At 47.9% G+C, this 15,111-nt stretch overlaps 1 protein-coding gene across 1 annotated transcript in view; it reads left to right on the top strand.

The window, feature by feature from the left end:
• Nucleotides 1-14,712, top strand: part of LOC121539323 (NEDD4-binding protein 3-A) — a 63,527-nt gene extending 48,815 nt beyond the window's left edge. The window contains exons 3-10 of the mRNA XM_045211126.1: nt 505-682; nt 6,088-6,297; nt 9,859-9,980; nt 10,105-10,291; nt 10,463-10,555; nt 11,076-11,327; nt 12,265-12,520; nt 12,870-14,712. Of these exons, the coding sequence (XP_045067061.1) occupies nt 505-682; nt 6,088-6,297; nt 9,859-9,980; nt 10,105-10,291; nt 10,463-10,555; nt 11,076-11,327; nt 12,265-12,520; nt 12,870-13,306 (1,735 nt within the window). The 3' untranslated portion in view covers nt 13,307-14,712. The remainder of the gene's footprint in view (nt 1-504; nt 683-6,087; nt 6,298-9,858; nt 9,981-10,104; nt 10,292-10,462; nt 10,556-11,075; nt 11,328-12,264; nt 12,521-12,869) is intronic.
• The last annotated feature ends 399 nt before the right edge of the window (nt 14,713-15,111 follow it).

Here is a 15,111-nt window from a genome sequence, read left to right as displayed (position 1 = left end):
GTTAGTGAGCTCTCTGATAGGCACAAAATGGCTGCCATGTTTCATCACCCAGATGGGTGCTACAGTAGAGAGTATGTGTTCTCTATGTATTCCATAAAGTGCAGACAAGCGGTAAAGAGTTGTCTGTTTCAAATAGAGGGCATTAATGATGCTCTTGGGGAATAACCTCACGTGTGAGTTCATAGCAGTGTTGTTAGTGCTACTGCCAGGTGGGTGCCACACATAGTGAGCTGGTAGGAGGTGTGACTCTATACCTCTCTCTATAAGTAGGCTATTACAATGTAAAGTTGTAGCTAGATGAAATAGAAATCATTTTCATACGTTTCAAGTTTTAATATCACACGCACAAGTACAGTGAAATACCTTTCTTGCAAACTCAAATATAAATATAAATAATTTTCATAACAAGCTGTTATCGCTCAGGGGAACAGGTTATCAATTGACATGATTGGTTATCAATTGACTTGAAGCCTGAATGAAAACCTTTATAACGATCCCCACCAGGAAAGATGTTAAAGCGGATAGCGGCCCAGGAAGCAGTAGGAAGGACATCTTCTCCAGCATGCAGTCCATTAATAGAGAGCATGGACATGAGGAGGAACACATCAAGCTCTACCACAAAGACGGAACTGAGGTGGACGTGTCAAAGAACTCACTGCCCATTAGAGGGAAATATGAGAAGGTGAGAAGAATGCCTGGTCATGGGACAACATATAGGGATGATATCCCTGGGACAACATATAGAGATGATATCCCTGGGACAACATATAGGGGTGATATCCCTGGGACAACATATAGAGATGATATCCCTGGGACAACATATAGGGATGATATCCCTGGGACAACATATAGAGATGATATCCCTGGGACAACATATAGGGGTGATATCCCTGGGACAACATATAGAGATGATATCCCTGGGACAACATATAGAGATGATATCCCTGGGACAACATATAGAGATGATATCCCTGGGACAACATATAGGGGTGATATCCCTGGGACAACATATAGAGATGATATCCCTGGGACAACATATAGGGGTGATATCCCTGGGACAACATATAGAGATGATATCCCTGGGACAACATATAGGGGTGATATTCCTGGGACAACATATAGGGATGATATTCCTGGGACAACATATGGGCATGATATTCCGGGGACAACATATGGGGATGATATTCCTGGGACAACATATGGGGATCATATTCCTGGGACAACATATAGGTATGATATTCCTGGGACAACATATAGGGATGATATTCCTGGGACAATATATAGGGATGATATTCCTGGGACAACATATAGGGATGATATTCCGGGGACAACATATAGGGATCATATTCCTGGGACAACATATAGGGATGATATTCCTGGGACAACATATAGGGATGATATTCCTGGGACAACATATAGGGATGATATTCCTGGGACAATTTATAGGGATGATATTCCTGGGACAACATATGGGGATCATATTCCTGGGACAATATATAGGGATGATATTCCTGGGACAACATATAGGGATGATATTCCTGGGACAACATATAGGGATGATATTCCTGGGACAACTTATAGGGATGATATTCCTGGGACAACATATGGGGATCATAGTCCTGGGACAACATATAGGGGTGATATTCCTGGGACAACATATAGGGATGATATTCCTGGGACAACATATGGGGGTGATATTCCTGGGACAACATATGGGGATCATATTCCTGGGACAACAAATAGGGATGATATTCCTGGGACAACATATAGGGATGATATTCCTGGGACAACATATAGAGATGATATTCCTGGGACAACATATAGGGATGATATTCCTGGGACAATTTATAGGGATGATATTCCTGGGACAACATACAGTGGAGGAAAAAATTATTTAGTCAGCCACCAATTGTGAAAGTTCTCCCACTTAAAAAGATGAGAGAGGCCTGTAATTTTCATCATAGGTACACGTCAACTATGACAGACAAATTGAGAAAAAAAATCCAGAAAATCACATTGTAGGATTTTTAATGAATTTATTTGCAAATGATGGTGGAAAATAAGTATTTGGTCACCTACAAACAAGCAAGATTTCTGGCTCTCACAGACCTGTAACTTCTTCTTTAAGAGGCTCCTCTGTCCTCCACTCGTTACCTGTATTAATGGCACCTGTTTGAACTTGTTATCAGTATAAAAGTCACCTGTCCACAACCTCAAACAGTCACACTCCAAACTCCACTATGGCCAAGACCAAAGAGCTGTCAAAGGACACCAGAAACAAAATTGTAGACCTGCACCAGGCTGGGAAGACTGAATCTGCAATAGGTAAGCAGCTTGGTTTGAAGAAATCAACTGTGGGAGCAATTATTAGGAAATGGAAGACATACAAGACCACTGATAATCTTCCTCGATCTGGGGCTCCACGCAAGATCTCACCCCGTGGGGTCAAAATGATCACAAGAACGGTGAGCAAAATCCCAGAACCACACGGGGGGACCTAGTGAATGACCTGCAGAGAGCTGGGACCAAAGTAACAAAGCCTACCATCAGTAACACACTACGCCCCAGGGACTCAAATCCTGCAGTGCCAGACGTGTCCCCCCTGCTTAAGCCAGTACATGTCCAGGCCCGTCTGAAGTTTGCTAGAGTGCATTTGGATGATCCAGAAGAGGATTGGGAGAATGTCATATGGTCAGATGAAACCAAAATAGAACTTTTTGGTAAAAACTCAACTCGTTGTGTTTGGAGGACAAAGAATGCTGAGTTGCATCCAAAGAACACCATACCTACTGTGAAGCATGGGGGTGGAAACATCATGCTTTGGGGCTGTTTTTCTGCAAAGGGACCAGGACGACTGATCCGTGTAAAAGGAAATAATGAATGGGGCCATGTATCGTGAGATTTTGAGTGAAAACCTCCTTCCATCAGCAAGGGCATTGAAGATGAAACGTGGCTGGGTCTTTCAGCATGACAATGATCCCAAACACACCGCCCGGCAACGAAGGAGTGGCTTCGGTAGAAGCATTTCAAGGTCCTGGAGTGGCCTAGCCAGTCTCCAGATCTCAACCCCATAGAAAATCTTTGGAGGAGTTGAAAGTCCGTGTTGCCCAGCGACAGCCCCAAAACATCACTGCTCTAGAGGAGATCTGCATGGAGGAATGGGCCAAAATACCAGCAACAGTGTGTGAAAACCTTGTGAAGACTTACAGAAAACGTTTGACCTGTGTCATTGCCAACAAAGGGTATATAACAAAGTATTGAGAAACTTTTGTTATTGACCAAATACGTATTTTCCACAATCGTTTGCAAATAAATTCATTAAAAAAGATTTTCTGGATTTTCTTTCTCATTTTGTCTGTCATAGTTGACGTGTACCTATGATGAAAATTACAGGCCTCTCTCATCTTTTTAAGTGGGAGAACTTGCACAATTGGTGGCTGACTAAATACTTTTTTTCCTCACTGTATAGGAATGATATTCCTGGGACAACATATAGGGGTGATATTCCTGGGACAACATATAGGGGTGATATTCCTGGGACAACATATGGGGATGATATTCCTGGGACAACATATATTTTAGCAACAAAAACACACTTTGACATTGGCTCCTTCAAAGTCGTCCAGACCGAGAACGTCCTTAATACTCTAAAGCCAACATCTCTCTGACAGAGAACATCCTTAATGCTCTAAAGCCAACATCTCTCTCTGACAGAGAACATCCTTTAATACTCTAAAGCCAACATCTCTCTGACAGAGAACATCCTTTAATACTCAAAAGCCAACATCTCTCTGACAGATCACCCTGGCTTCCTACTCCCTACAGCTAGCTATAGTTTGAAGAATTGGCCTGTATCACTGAGTCACTGGCAGCACTAGATGAATGACATCCCAGTGGTGACTGTGTGTGCTGTGTGCGATGTGTGCGGCGTGTGTAGGAGACATAATTAAATGCTACCAGTTATTACCTGGCTAAGCTAGAGGTGATGTTTTAAATTGGCCTACATTAGTCATTTATCAGGAACATGTATCAATAAGATAACAACGCCTCTCCCTTCAGTCTGTATCTGGTGTAAATCACACACACAGTCCCACCAGCTCTCCTTGTAAAGATTGAGTAGTGCTGTAGGGGGAATTTATATCATCCAGGCTGGATGTATAACATCAGGCCTGAGAAACAACATGAAAAAAAAAAAAAACAGTTCATTTAATAGAAACATTGTGAGTAATAGTGATTTATTGAGCTTGGCCTGAATACACCACTACTCTAGCATGCCATCTCCCCCTCTCTACCTTTCTTTCACTCCCTCTTCTCTACCTCTCTCTCTACCTCTCTCTCTACCTCTCTCTTCCTCTCTCTATACCTCTCTCTACCTCTCTCTATACCTCTCTCTCTACCTCTCTATACCTCTCTCTACCTCTCTCTATACCTCTCTCCATACCTCTCTATACCTCTCTCTATACCTCTCTCTATACCTCTCTCTACCTCTCTCTATCTCTCTCTACCTCTCTCTCTACTTCTCTCTATACCTCTCTCTATACCTCTCTCTATACCTCTCTCTCTACCTCTCTCTACCTCTCTCTATACCTCTCTCCATACCTCTCTCTACCTCTCTCTATAGCTCTCTCTCTACCTCTCTCTCTACCTCTCTCTATACCTCTCTCTATACCTCTCTCTACCTCTCTCTATACCTCTCTCTCTACCTCTCGCTCTACCTCTCTCTATACCTCTCTCTCTACCTCTCTCTACCTCTCTCTATACCTCTCTCTCTACCTCTCTCTATACCTCTCTCCATACCTCTCTCTACCTCTCTCTCTACCTCTCTCTATACCTCTCTCTCTCTCTCTCTCTACCTCTCTCTATACCTCTCTCTCTACCTCTCTCTCTACCTCTTTATACCTCTCTCTATACCTCTCTCTCTACCTCTCTCTATACCTCTCTCTCTACCTCTCTCTATACCTCTCTCTCTACCTCTCTCTCTACCTCTCTTTCTACCTCTCAATACCTCTCTCTCTATACCTCTCTCTCTACCTCTCTCTATACCGCTCTATACCTCTCTATACCTCTCTCTCTACCTCTCTCTATACCTCTCTCTCTACCTCTCTCTCTACCTCTCTCTCTACCCCTCTCTCTACCTCTCTCTACCTCTCTCTATACCTCTCTCTATACCTCTCTCTCTCTACCTCTCTCTCTACCTCTCTCTATACCTCTCTCTCTACCTCTCTCTATACCTCTCTCTCTACCTCTCTCTACCTCTCTCTCTATCTCTCTCTCTACCTCTCGCTATACCTCTCTCTATACCTCTCTCTCTACCTCTCTATACCTCTCTCTCTACCTCTATCTCTCTCTATACCTCTCTCTCTACCTCTCTCTATACCTATCTCTATACCTATCTTTATACCTCTCTCTCTACCTCTCTCTCTACCTCTCTATACCTCTCTCTATACCTCTCTATATACCTCTCTCTATACCTCTCTATACCTCTCTCTACCTCTCTCTATACCTCTCTATACCTCTCTCTATACCTCTCTCTAAATCTCTCTACCTCTCTCTCTCTACCACTCTCTATACTTCTCTCTATACCTCTCTCTACCTCTCTCTCTATCTCTCTCTCTACCTCTCTCTCTACCTCTCTCTACCTCTCTCTATACCTCTCTCTCTACCTCTCTCTCTACCTCTCTCTCTACCTCTCTCTATACCTCTCTCTATACCTCTCTCTCTACCCCTCTCTATACCTCTCTCCATACCTCTCTCTATACCTCTCTCTATACTTCTCTCTATACCTCTCTCTACCTCTCTCTCTATCTCTCTCTCTACCTCTCTCTATACCTCTCTATACCTCTCTCTATACCTCTCTCTCTACCTCTCTCTATACCTCTCTCTCTACCTCTCTCTCTACTTCTCTCTATACCTCTCTCTATACCTCTCTCTCTACCTCTCTCTATACCTCTCTCTCTACCTCTCTCTCTACTTCTCTCTATACCTCTCTCTATACCTATCTCCCTGTCTGTCTTCCTTGCATCGCTCTCTCTCTCTCTTCACCCTGACAGTTTCAGGTACTAACTCTTCTACTCTCTCTCCCTCTAGTCTCGTCTCAGGCCGTCTGCCTTCAAGCCCATCACACCTAAGAACTTCAGTTCGATGCAGAACCTCTACCCTTCCAAGATGGAGGACTCAGACCAGAACCTGTCCAACGGTCTCCACCGGGCCTATGCACACACACCTAGAGCTGGCTCCACCTCCTCTTCCTCCTCCTCACCCTCCCGCCACGGAGGACCCACCTCCAGCGGAACCAAGGTGCCCCCAACACATTCCACTGTTTTAGTCTGGTGATTTCTGTCTTGTCCTGAAACATCTGCAATGTATGTATCACTAGTGTTCTTTTAAAACATCTGAAAGGGACTTTATATATACTGTGATGTCACGAGAGGCTGTGTCCTGGAGGGACGTTACATCCCCCTGAGGTGGCTGCAAACCCAGACAGCTATGGCTCCATCTGCTGGTATGGTCGGGAACGCCACCCCTCTATGGCCAATCTTCCCACGCAGCTGAAACAAATCAGGAGCTGATGAGCTGAAGGTTTGGGAAGGGAAGAGACACACTGAGAGGGTGTGTGGGGGGTGAAGAAACACAGTCTCCAACCTGGGCTCTCTGGAGGACAAGAGTGCTGCACGTCCACTTCCATGAGGAATATAAGGATTTGGAGATACTTACCTTTGGGAAATACTCACCTTTGGATATATGCACCTGTGGAAATACGTGAGAGACATTTGGAAGGACATTTTGCTGGGTTGGCCACTGGCTGCAACGTGGACTACAGTAAGGCTGGGGAAAAGTTATCTGAGCGAGTGAGAATTATGATTTTGGATGTGGAAGAGACATCCCTGAACTGTTAACCCTTAAAGAGCCACAAGAGAACATAATTTTGTTATATTTTCGTTAATTTCCCAAGACCTATAATAAAATCCTTGTTTTGTTTGAACCTTGTCTCCTTGCACTACTTGAGCAATCCCGCTGAAAAGCTGTTAGCCTCTCGTGACGTCACAGATGGTGGAGAATACAGGCAAGCTCCGCGTTAATAGTGCATGTCAGAGGAGGATACCGAAGGTTTGATCACCCAGTTTTCCAAGTTGGCCGTAGGCTCCCCGCCCGACTGAAATGGAGGACATATTGAAAGCCCTTGTTGCTGGCCAGCAAGCCCAGATGCAAGCAAACGTGGCTCTCTTGGAGGAGCAAAAGAAAGCCAACCTTCTGAAGGCAGAGGAATTGCAGTTGCAGAGACAGAGGGTTGTCCAAAATACCCGCCCAATAAAGGCAAGTGACTTTATATCTAAGATGGGAGCTACCGATGACATTGAGGCATACCTGCATGCATTTGAGGCCACGGCCACTAGGGAAGCCTGGCCCAAGCAACAGTGGGTTGGTCTGTTAGCCCCCTTTCTAACCGGGGAATCGCTGAATGCTGTCCGGGACCTGGGCCCTGACCAGGTTACCGACTATGATGCCCTGAAGTCTGAGATCCTCAGCGATATGGACTCACAAAGTTTGGTATGGCCCAGCGCTTTCACAGCTGGACCTTCCAACCAGACCAACCTCCTCGGGCGCAGATGCATGAACTTGTCCGAATCGCAAGGAAATGGCTGGATCCGCAGAGGAATACAGCAGCGGCGGTGGTGGAGGCCGTTGTGGTGGATCGTTACCTACGCGCCCTGCCTTATGAGGCAAAACGGTTCATCAGTCAACAGGCCTTGACCACGGCTGATCTGACCGTGGAAGCTGTGGAAAAGTACCAGGCCACAGCGGAGATGCTGAATGCTTCCCGAAAAAGACCCCCAGGAGGGCGGCCCCACCACAAATGGGAAGAACCCGTCCAAAGGACCCCAAGGTCTCGAACCCAGCCACGTCAGGACTTATCCCGGCTCCAGGGGGAGCCAGAAACCAGGCGGGTCCAAGAAGAGTACACCAGGAGGGAAACTTCGACAGTGTTACCGGTGTGGGGAGATGGGACATATCTCCTGGCAGTGTGGGAAACCAGCCGATGAACCTATGCCCACTGCGAGTCCTCCAGCTCAGCACCCACACACCGTTTTGCCTCGCTCTTGGGAGTCGTAGATGGCGGCCCAGATCGACCCCCACCTGCCCGGTAACTGTGAATCACCATGATGTGGAGGCCTTACTGGATTCTGGTAGCCGGGCCACCCTGGTGCGTAAGGATTTGGTGGGCCCAACGTGTCTGACCCCGGGGAAAGTCCTCCCAGTTTCCTGTGTCCATGGGGACACCAGAGAATACCCCATTACTGAACTTACAATGACCAGCACACGGGGAACCATACACACGACGGCGGGGGTGGTTGATTCCCTCCCCGTCCCTGTCCTAATTGGACGAGACTGCCCAGCCTTTTACCCACTCTGGAGAGAGTCTCAGGAGAGGATAACCCGAGTACCTCGGAAAGCGGAGAGGCAAGACTCATCCTGGGAAGGCTCCGGTGCAATCCTCCGAATTACTCACTCCCGCCCGGGCTCTGATAGGGATGGCAGGTGCCCAGACCGACACAGAGACGGAGCTACAGAATCTGGACAAAGAACTGTCTGGTCTGAAGGGGACCGCTGAGAGGTATCGTTTGTTAAAGCAACAGTTAGACATGAAGACAGAAGAGTTAGATATCCTCCAGGCTAAACTCCAACAGAGCTCCTTCCATAAGCAACAGGAGGAGCTGGAGAGGCTGCGCAGGACCATCGAGGAGTGTGAGGAGACCCTGCGCAGTAGTAAGGAGGTCCCGAAGAAGGCAGAGGAGAAGTACAAGGTGTTGGAGAACAAGATGAAGAATGCGGAGGCAGAGAGAGAGAAGGAACTGAAAGCTGCTCAACAGAAGCTAAACTCTGCTAAAACCAAGGCTGATGCGTTCAGTAAGAAACTCAAGGAGAGACAACAGGAGGCTGAGTCCCTGGTCCTAGAGGTGGAGCAGTTGAAGAGAGAGCAGGCTGGCAAGCACCACGGCAATGCGGACGCCCTCTCCCGGCGTGATGCCTTCTTCGCTGCCTTTACCCCGACGAGGACGTCGGTCCCGAGGAGGGGGGATGTGTGATGTCACGAGAGGCTGTGTCCTGGAGGGACGTTACATCCCCCCTGAGGTGGCTGCAAACCCAGACAGCTATGGCTCCATCTGCTGGTATGGTCGGGAACGCCACCCCTCTATGGCCAATCTTCCCACGCAGCTGAAACAAATCAGGAGCTGATGAGCTGAAGGTTTGGGAAGGGAAGAGACACACTGAGAGGGTGTGTGGGGGGTGAAGAAACACAGTCTCCAACCTGGGCTCTCTGGAGGACAAGAGTGCTGCACGTCCACTTCCATGAGGAATATAAGGATTTGGAGATACTTACCTTTGGGAAATACTCACCTTTGGATATATGCACCTGTGGAAATACGTGAGAGACATTTGGAAGGACATTTTGCTGGGTTGGCCACTAGCTGCAACGTGGACTACAGTAAGGCTGGGGAAAAGTTATCTGAGCGAGTGAGAATTATGATTTTGGATGTGGAAGAGACATCCCTGAACTGTTAACTCTTAAAGAGCCACAAGAGAACAGAATTTTGTTATATTTTCGTTAATTTCCCAAGACCTATAATAAAATCCTTGTTTTGTTTGAACCTTGTCTCCTTGCACTACTTGAGCAATCCCGCTGAAAGCTGTGTAGCCTCTCGTGACGTCACAATACAATCAAGTGTACTATGGTTATTATGATGATGATTAGGATAATAGTTCATATTAATGGTATGTGGATTTTTATGATGACAACGATGATGATAGTGATGATGATTAGATAAGATAACAGTTGGTATTAATGTTGTGATGCAGGTGGTGGCGTCAGTGCGTGGTCTGAGTCAGGAGGATGAGAACCTGTCAGACTCTGGTCATAACTCTATGAACAGTCTTCCTCCATACAGATCTCCCTTCAGACCACACCTGGCTCACATCAGGTACACTCCTGTTTCTCTGTCTTTCTCGCTCTGTGTCTGTCTGTTTCTGTGTAGATCAGTGATGATGAGGAGGAGGATAGTGATGACGATGATGATGAAGATGTATGTCTCTTATCACCCTCAGTGCCTCCATGGGCCACATCAACACCATTGGCTCTCTGGACCGAGCATCAAAGGTTGCGGGGTCGTCTGGGGTCGCCATGGCGGAGATGGCCATGTCGTGTCGTAGCATGGCAATGCTCAGCCGTCTGGCGCCATACGGAGGGGAGGCTCCGCCCCCTTACGAACTGTCGCTCTCCGTAGAGGAGGTGGTGAGTGATGGATGGATGGATGGATCAGTTGGTTGATTGATTCGTTGATTTCATTGGTTGAATTTCATTGGAATGACTGATTGATAGATGTTTGGTTGGTTGGTTGGTTGAATGATTGTCTGGTTGGTTGTTTGATTGATTGATTGATTGATTGATTGATTGATTTTCCAGGTGCGTGATCTGGAGGAGAGGCTGGTGGAGAAGGAACACGAGCTGAAACAGATGAGGAGGAACCTGGATGAGAGTGAAGGAGCCATCGCACAGGTGATGAGTAGACCAGCTTGTGTGTGTGTGTGTGTGTGTGTGTGTGTGTGTGTGTGTGTGTGTGTGTGTGTGTGTGTGTGTGTGTGTGTGAGTGGGCATGTGGGTGTGCATCTATAACTCTCTCTTTCTTTTTCCCTCCCTCCCTCCCTCTCTCTCCCCCCACCCTCCCTCACTCCCTGCCTCCTCCCTCCCTCCTCCCCTCCTGCCTCCTCTCCTCTCCCTACCTCCCTCCCTCACCCTCCCCTCTCTCCCCCCACCATCCCTCACTACCTGCCTCCTCCCCTCCCTCCTCCCCTTCCTGTCTCCTCTCCCTACCTCCCTCTCTCCCCCCCACCCTTCCTCACTCCCTGCCTCCTCCCTCCCTGCCTCCTCTCCCTATCTCCTCCCTCCCCCCTCCCTCTCTCCCCCCACCCTCCCTCACTCCCTGCCTCCTCCCCTCTCGCCCCCCTCCCTACCTCCCTCCCTGCCTCCTCCCCTCTCTACCTCCCTCCCTCTCTCCCCCTTCCCTCCCTCCCTGTAGGTGTTTGAAGGTAAACAGCATCTGTGGGAGAAGGAGTTGGAGGAGCTGAAGCATCTGTACGCCGCCAAGCTGCGTCAGGTTTCCCAGCATGCTCAGCATTCCCAGCGTGCACTGCAGCTGCAGCTGTATAAGGCCCAGCAGGAGAAGAACAGACTGCAGGAGGAACTGGATGCTCTGAGGGGGGATAGACAGAGAGAGGGTCAGGGGAGTCTGAAGGGAACCAGTCCTACTCTGGAGGAGACTCGGTGGCAGGTGAGAGGGTTGGGGGATGGAGTGGGGAAGGTGAGGGAGTAGGAGGAGGGAGTGGGGAATGTGAGGGGTAGGAGGAGGGAGTGGGGAATGTGAGGGGTAGGAGGAGGAAGTGAGGAAGGTGAGGGTAGGAGTGGGGATGGGGAAGGTGTGGGGGTAGGAGGAGGGGGTGGGGAAGGTGAGGGGGGTAGGAGGAGGGGGTGGGGAAGGTAAGGGGGTTGGAGGAGGGGGTGGGGAAAGGTGAGGGGGTAGGAGGAGGGAGTGGGGAAGGTGAGGGGGGTAGGAGGAGGGGGTGGGGAAGGTGAGGGGGTAGGAGGAGGGAGTGGGGAAGGTGTGGGGGTAGGAGGAGGGAGTGGGGGGAAGGTGAGGGGGTAGGAGGAGGGAGTGGGGAAGGTGTGGGGGTAGGAGGAGGGAGTGGGGAAGGTGAGGGGGTAGGAGGATGGAGTGGGGAAGGTGAGGGGTAGGAGGAGGAAGTGAGGGAAGGTAGGGGGTAGGAGGAGGGAGTGGGGAAGGTGAGGGGGTAGGAGGAGGGAGTGGGGAATGTGAGGGGGTTGGAGGAGGGAGTGGGGAAGGTGAGGGGGTAGGAGGAGGGAGTGGGGAAGGTGAGGGGGTAGGAGGAGGGAGTGGGGGAAGGTAAGGGGGTAGGAGGAGGGAGTGGGGAAGGTGAGGGGGTAGGAGGAGGGGGTGGGGAAGGTGAGGGGGTAGGAGGAGGGAGTGGGGAAGGTGAGGGGGTAGGAGGAGGGAGTGGGGAAGGTGAGGGGGTAGGAGGATGGAGAGAAGTAGGTAAGTGAAGGTAAAAGCGCATAGAGATGGGTCTGTGAACTAAGATTGAAGGAGGACAGGTGGAGAGAGAGGAGGAATTGACTGAGGGATAATGGTGAAGAGCAAGGTTTATTTAGCATCCTCTTTAACCACCCATCCCTCCCTCCCTACCTTTCAGGTGTGTCAGAAGTCGGGTGAGATCTCGTTGTTGAAGCAGCAGCTGCGTGACTCCCAGGCGGAGGTGACCTGCAAGCTGTCAGAGCTGTTCCAGCTGAAGACCCAGCTGAGGGAGTCCAGAGGAGAGCTGCAGAGCCATGATGGACAGATAGACGCGCTGCAGACAGCCCTACAGGGGGCGCAACCACGACGACAGGGGAAAGTTGGAGCGGAGGAGAATGGGACACTAGAGTCTCGAGGATCAGGAGGGGCATCAGGTATAATAGATATGTGGTCCTCTGTAGCTCAGTTGGTAGAGCATGGCGCTTGCACCGCTAGGGTTGTGTGTTCGATTCCTGGGGCCACCCGTACGTAAAATGTATGCATGCATGACTGTAAGTGGCTTTGGATGAAAGCGTCTGCTAAATGATTTATGTTGTTATTATCTTGTTTTTTATGTTATGTTATGTTATGTTATGCTATGTTATGTTATGTTTGATAGTTATATATCTGTCAGATTAATGTTACTGTGTTGGCCAATAAGCTAATTGGAGATCATTAAACCGTCTGTCTCTCTATCTCTCTCTCCCCCTCTCTCTCTCCCTCCCTCTCTCTCTTTATCTCCAGGCCCTACAGAGGAGCGTCTGCGAGCAGAGCTGTTGTTAGAGCGTCGTCAGAGCGAGGCCCAGGCTACGGCCTTCGAGGAGGAGAGACAGACGTGGCAGACAGAGAAGGAGAAAGTGATCCGCTACCAGAGAGAGCTGCAGGCCAGCTACCTGGACATGTACCACCACAACAAACTACTGGAGAGAGAAGTATACCAGCTCAGAGGAAGAGGAGGAGGAGGAGAGAGAGGAGGAGGAGGAACGCTGGAGAGGGAACTGCAAGATGTGAGGGGAGGAAGAGGAGGAGAAGGAGGAGGACGAGAGATGGGAGACTACAGTAACGAGTCACTGGAGAGGGAAGTGCAGGAGGTGAGGAGAGGAAGAGGAGGAGGAGAGGAGGACAGTAAACCTCCCCCTGGTCTTCCCTGGATAGAGAGGATAGAGTCGTCTGAGATTTGACTGGGTGGGCACTAGAGGGAGGGCCCATTCCAAACCAAACACTCGCCCCCTCTTCCTATCTCCTTGATGAATACTCAGGCTTCTTACAGACTTGAAAGGTGTGGAGGGCCCAGTTCCAGTTCCAATTCCAAAACAACTCTGCACTCCTATACTCCTGTACCTGTATGAACTAGACTGAATAGTGTGCATATATAATCAGCAATACAATGATACACCCTCTCTGGTACTGTTTATTGGAGGTTCCACTTCCTACTTCCTGTTTCAATCCACCAATCAATAACAACTTCCTGTTTCAGTCTACCAATCAATGACAGCGTATTAGAGTCGAGAACACTGTACATTCCTTCAAGCATGACACTGACCAAACCTCACTTTAGAGGGCTGCTTCTATGTACAAAGGATGATAATAATAATAACCTATTTTACTTATTGAAATGTTGTTCTGTGTGTATATATTCAAACCAGTTCCAATCCTCACAGCCGTTCTGTGGGCTAGTTGAAGTTCAAACGCTGACTGGGGTAAAGTAAGGGTACCCTATACCCTGTATAGTACACTACTTTTGATTAGATGCAACCTAGGACTGTGTCCAAAACGATCTAAAGGGATTTGGGTTTTGTCCCGGTGTGGTGAGGTACGGTCATTGTCTCTGTGGTGGGTACAATAGGCCTGATGTAAATCACATGAAATGTTCTCTTCATTCAGGGAGCGTCCAGGGTGCTGGGCTCAGAGAGGAGAAAGCTGTACCACTGAGTTAAGTAGGATTACTAGACCATTAGAGGCCAACACACGGATGCTATTGCTCTGCCATTTTTTATGACCCTTTAAGACACCTGTAATACTGTAGCAATACTGGATTGAGGATGTTTTATGGAATGTATATTTATTTTCATGTGATTCTATTTTCTGTCCCCAAATCACTATATTGTAATCTGTATATAATTGTAATTTGGAAATACTAATGCTGCAGAAGCATGTACTGTTTGAGTAAAGGACACTTTGGAATCAATAGCCAAATACAGCCTAGTACTAAAGCTCTGGCCATTATTCTGCATCCCATTGGACTAATTACTGATAATCTATCGTTGCTGTTGGTAGCACAAGCATTTCGCTACACCCGCAATAACATCTGCTAAACACATGTATGTGACAAATACAATTTGTTTTGATTTGATTTGGAGGGAAACCTATCTCCTAAACAGAAGCTTTTCAGCAAATGGAAAAAAATTGCCATATTTACCCATGAACAAACAAACAATTACAAAACTTGAGAAAATCTATTTTGAATAAATTTCTTGGTCCTACAGTCATTAAATATTTAGAGAGTACATTGAGGGGAGTTACTGCTTTCAATACATTTAAAATACAGTGGGGGAAAAAAGTATTTAGTCAGCCACCAGTTGTGCAAGTTCTCCCACTTAAAAAGATGAGAGAGGCCTGTAATTTTCATCATAGGTACACGTCAACTATGACAGACAAAATGAGAAAAAAAATCCAGAAAATCACATTGTAGGATTTTTTTAAAATGTATTTGCAAGTTATGGTGGAAAATAAGTATTTGGTCAATAACAAAAGTTTCTCAATACTTTGTTATATACCCTTTGTTGGCAATGACACAGGTCAAACGTTTTCTGTAAGTCTTCACAAGGTTTTCACACACTGTTGCTGGTATTTTGGCCCATTCCTCCATGCAGATCTCCTCTAGAGCAGTGATGTTTTGGGGCTGTTGCTGGGCAACACGGACTTTCAACTCCCTCAAAATATTTTCTATGGGGTTGAGATCTGGAGACTGGCTAGGCCACTCCAG

The sequence above is a fragment of the Coregonus clupeaformis genome, chromosome 35 (genome assembly GCF_020615455.1).
Source record: "Coregonus clupeaformis isolate EN_2021a chromosome 35, ASM2061545v1, whole genome shotgun sequence".
NCBI lineage: Eukaryota > Metazoa > Chordata > Actinopteri > Salmoniformes > Salmonidae > Coregonus > Coregonus clupeaformis.
This window is presented reverse-complemented; position numbering and strand designations above follow the sequence as displayed.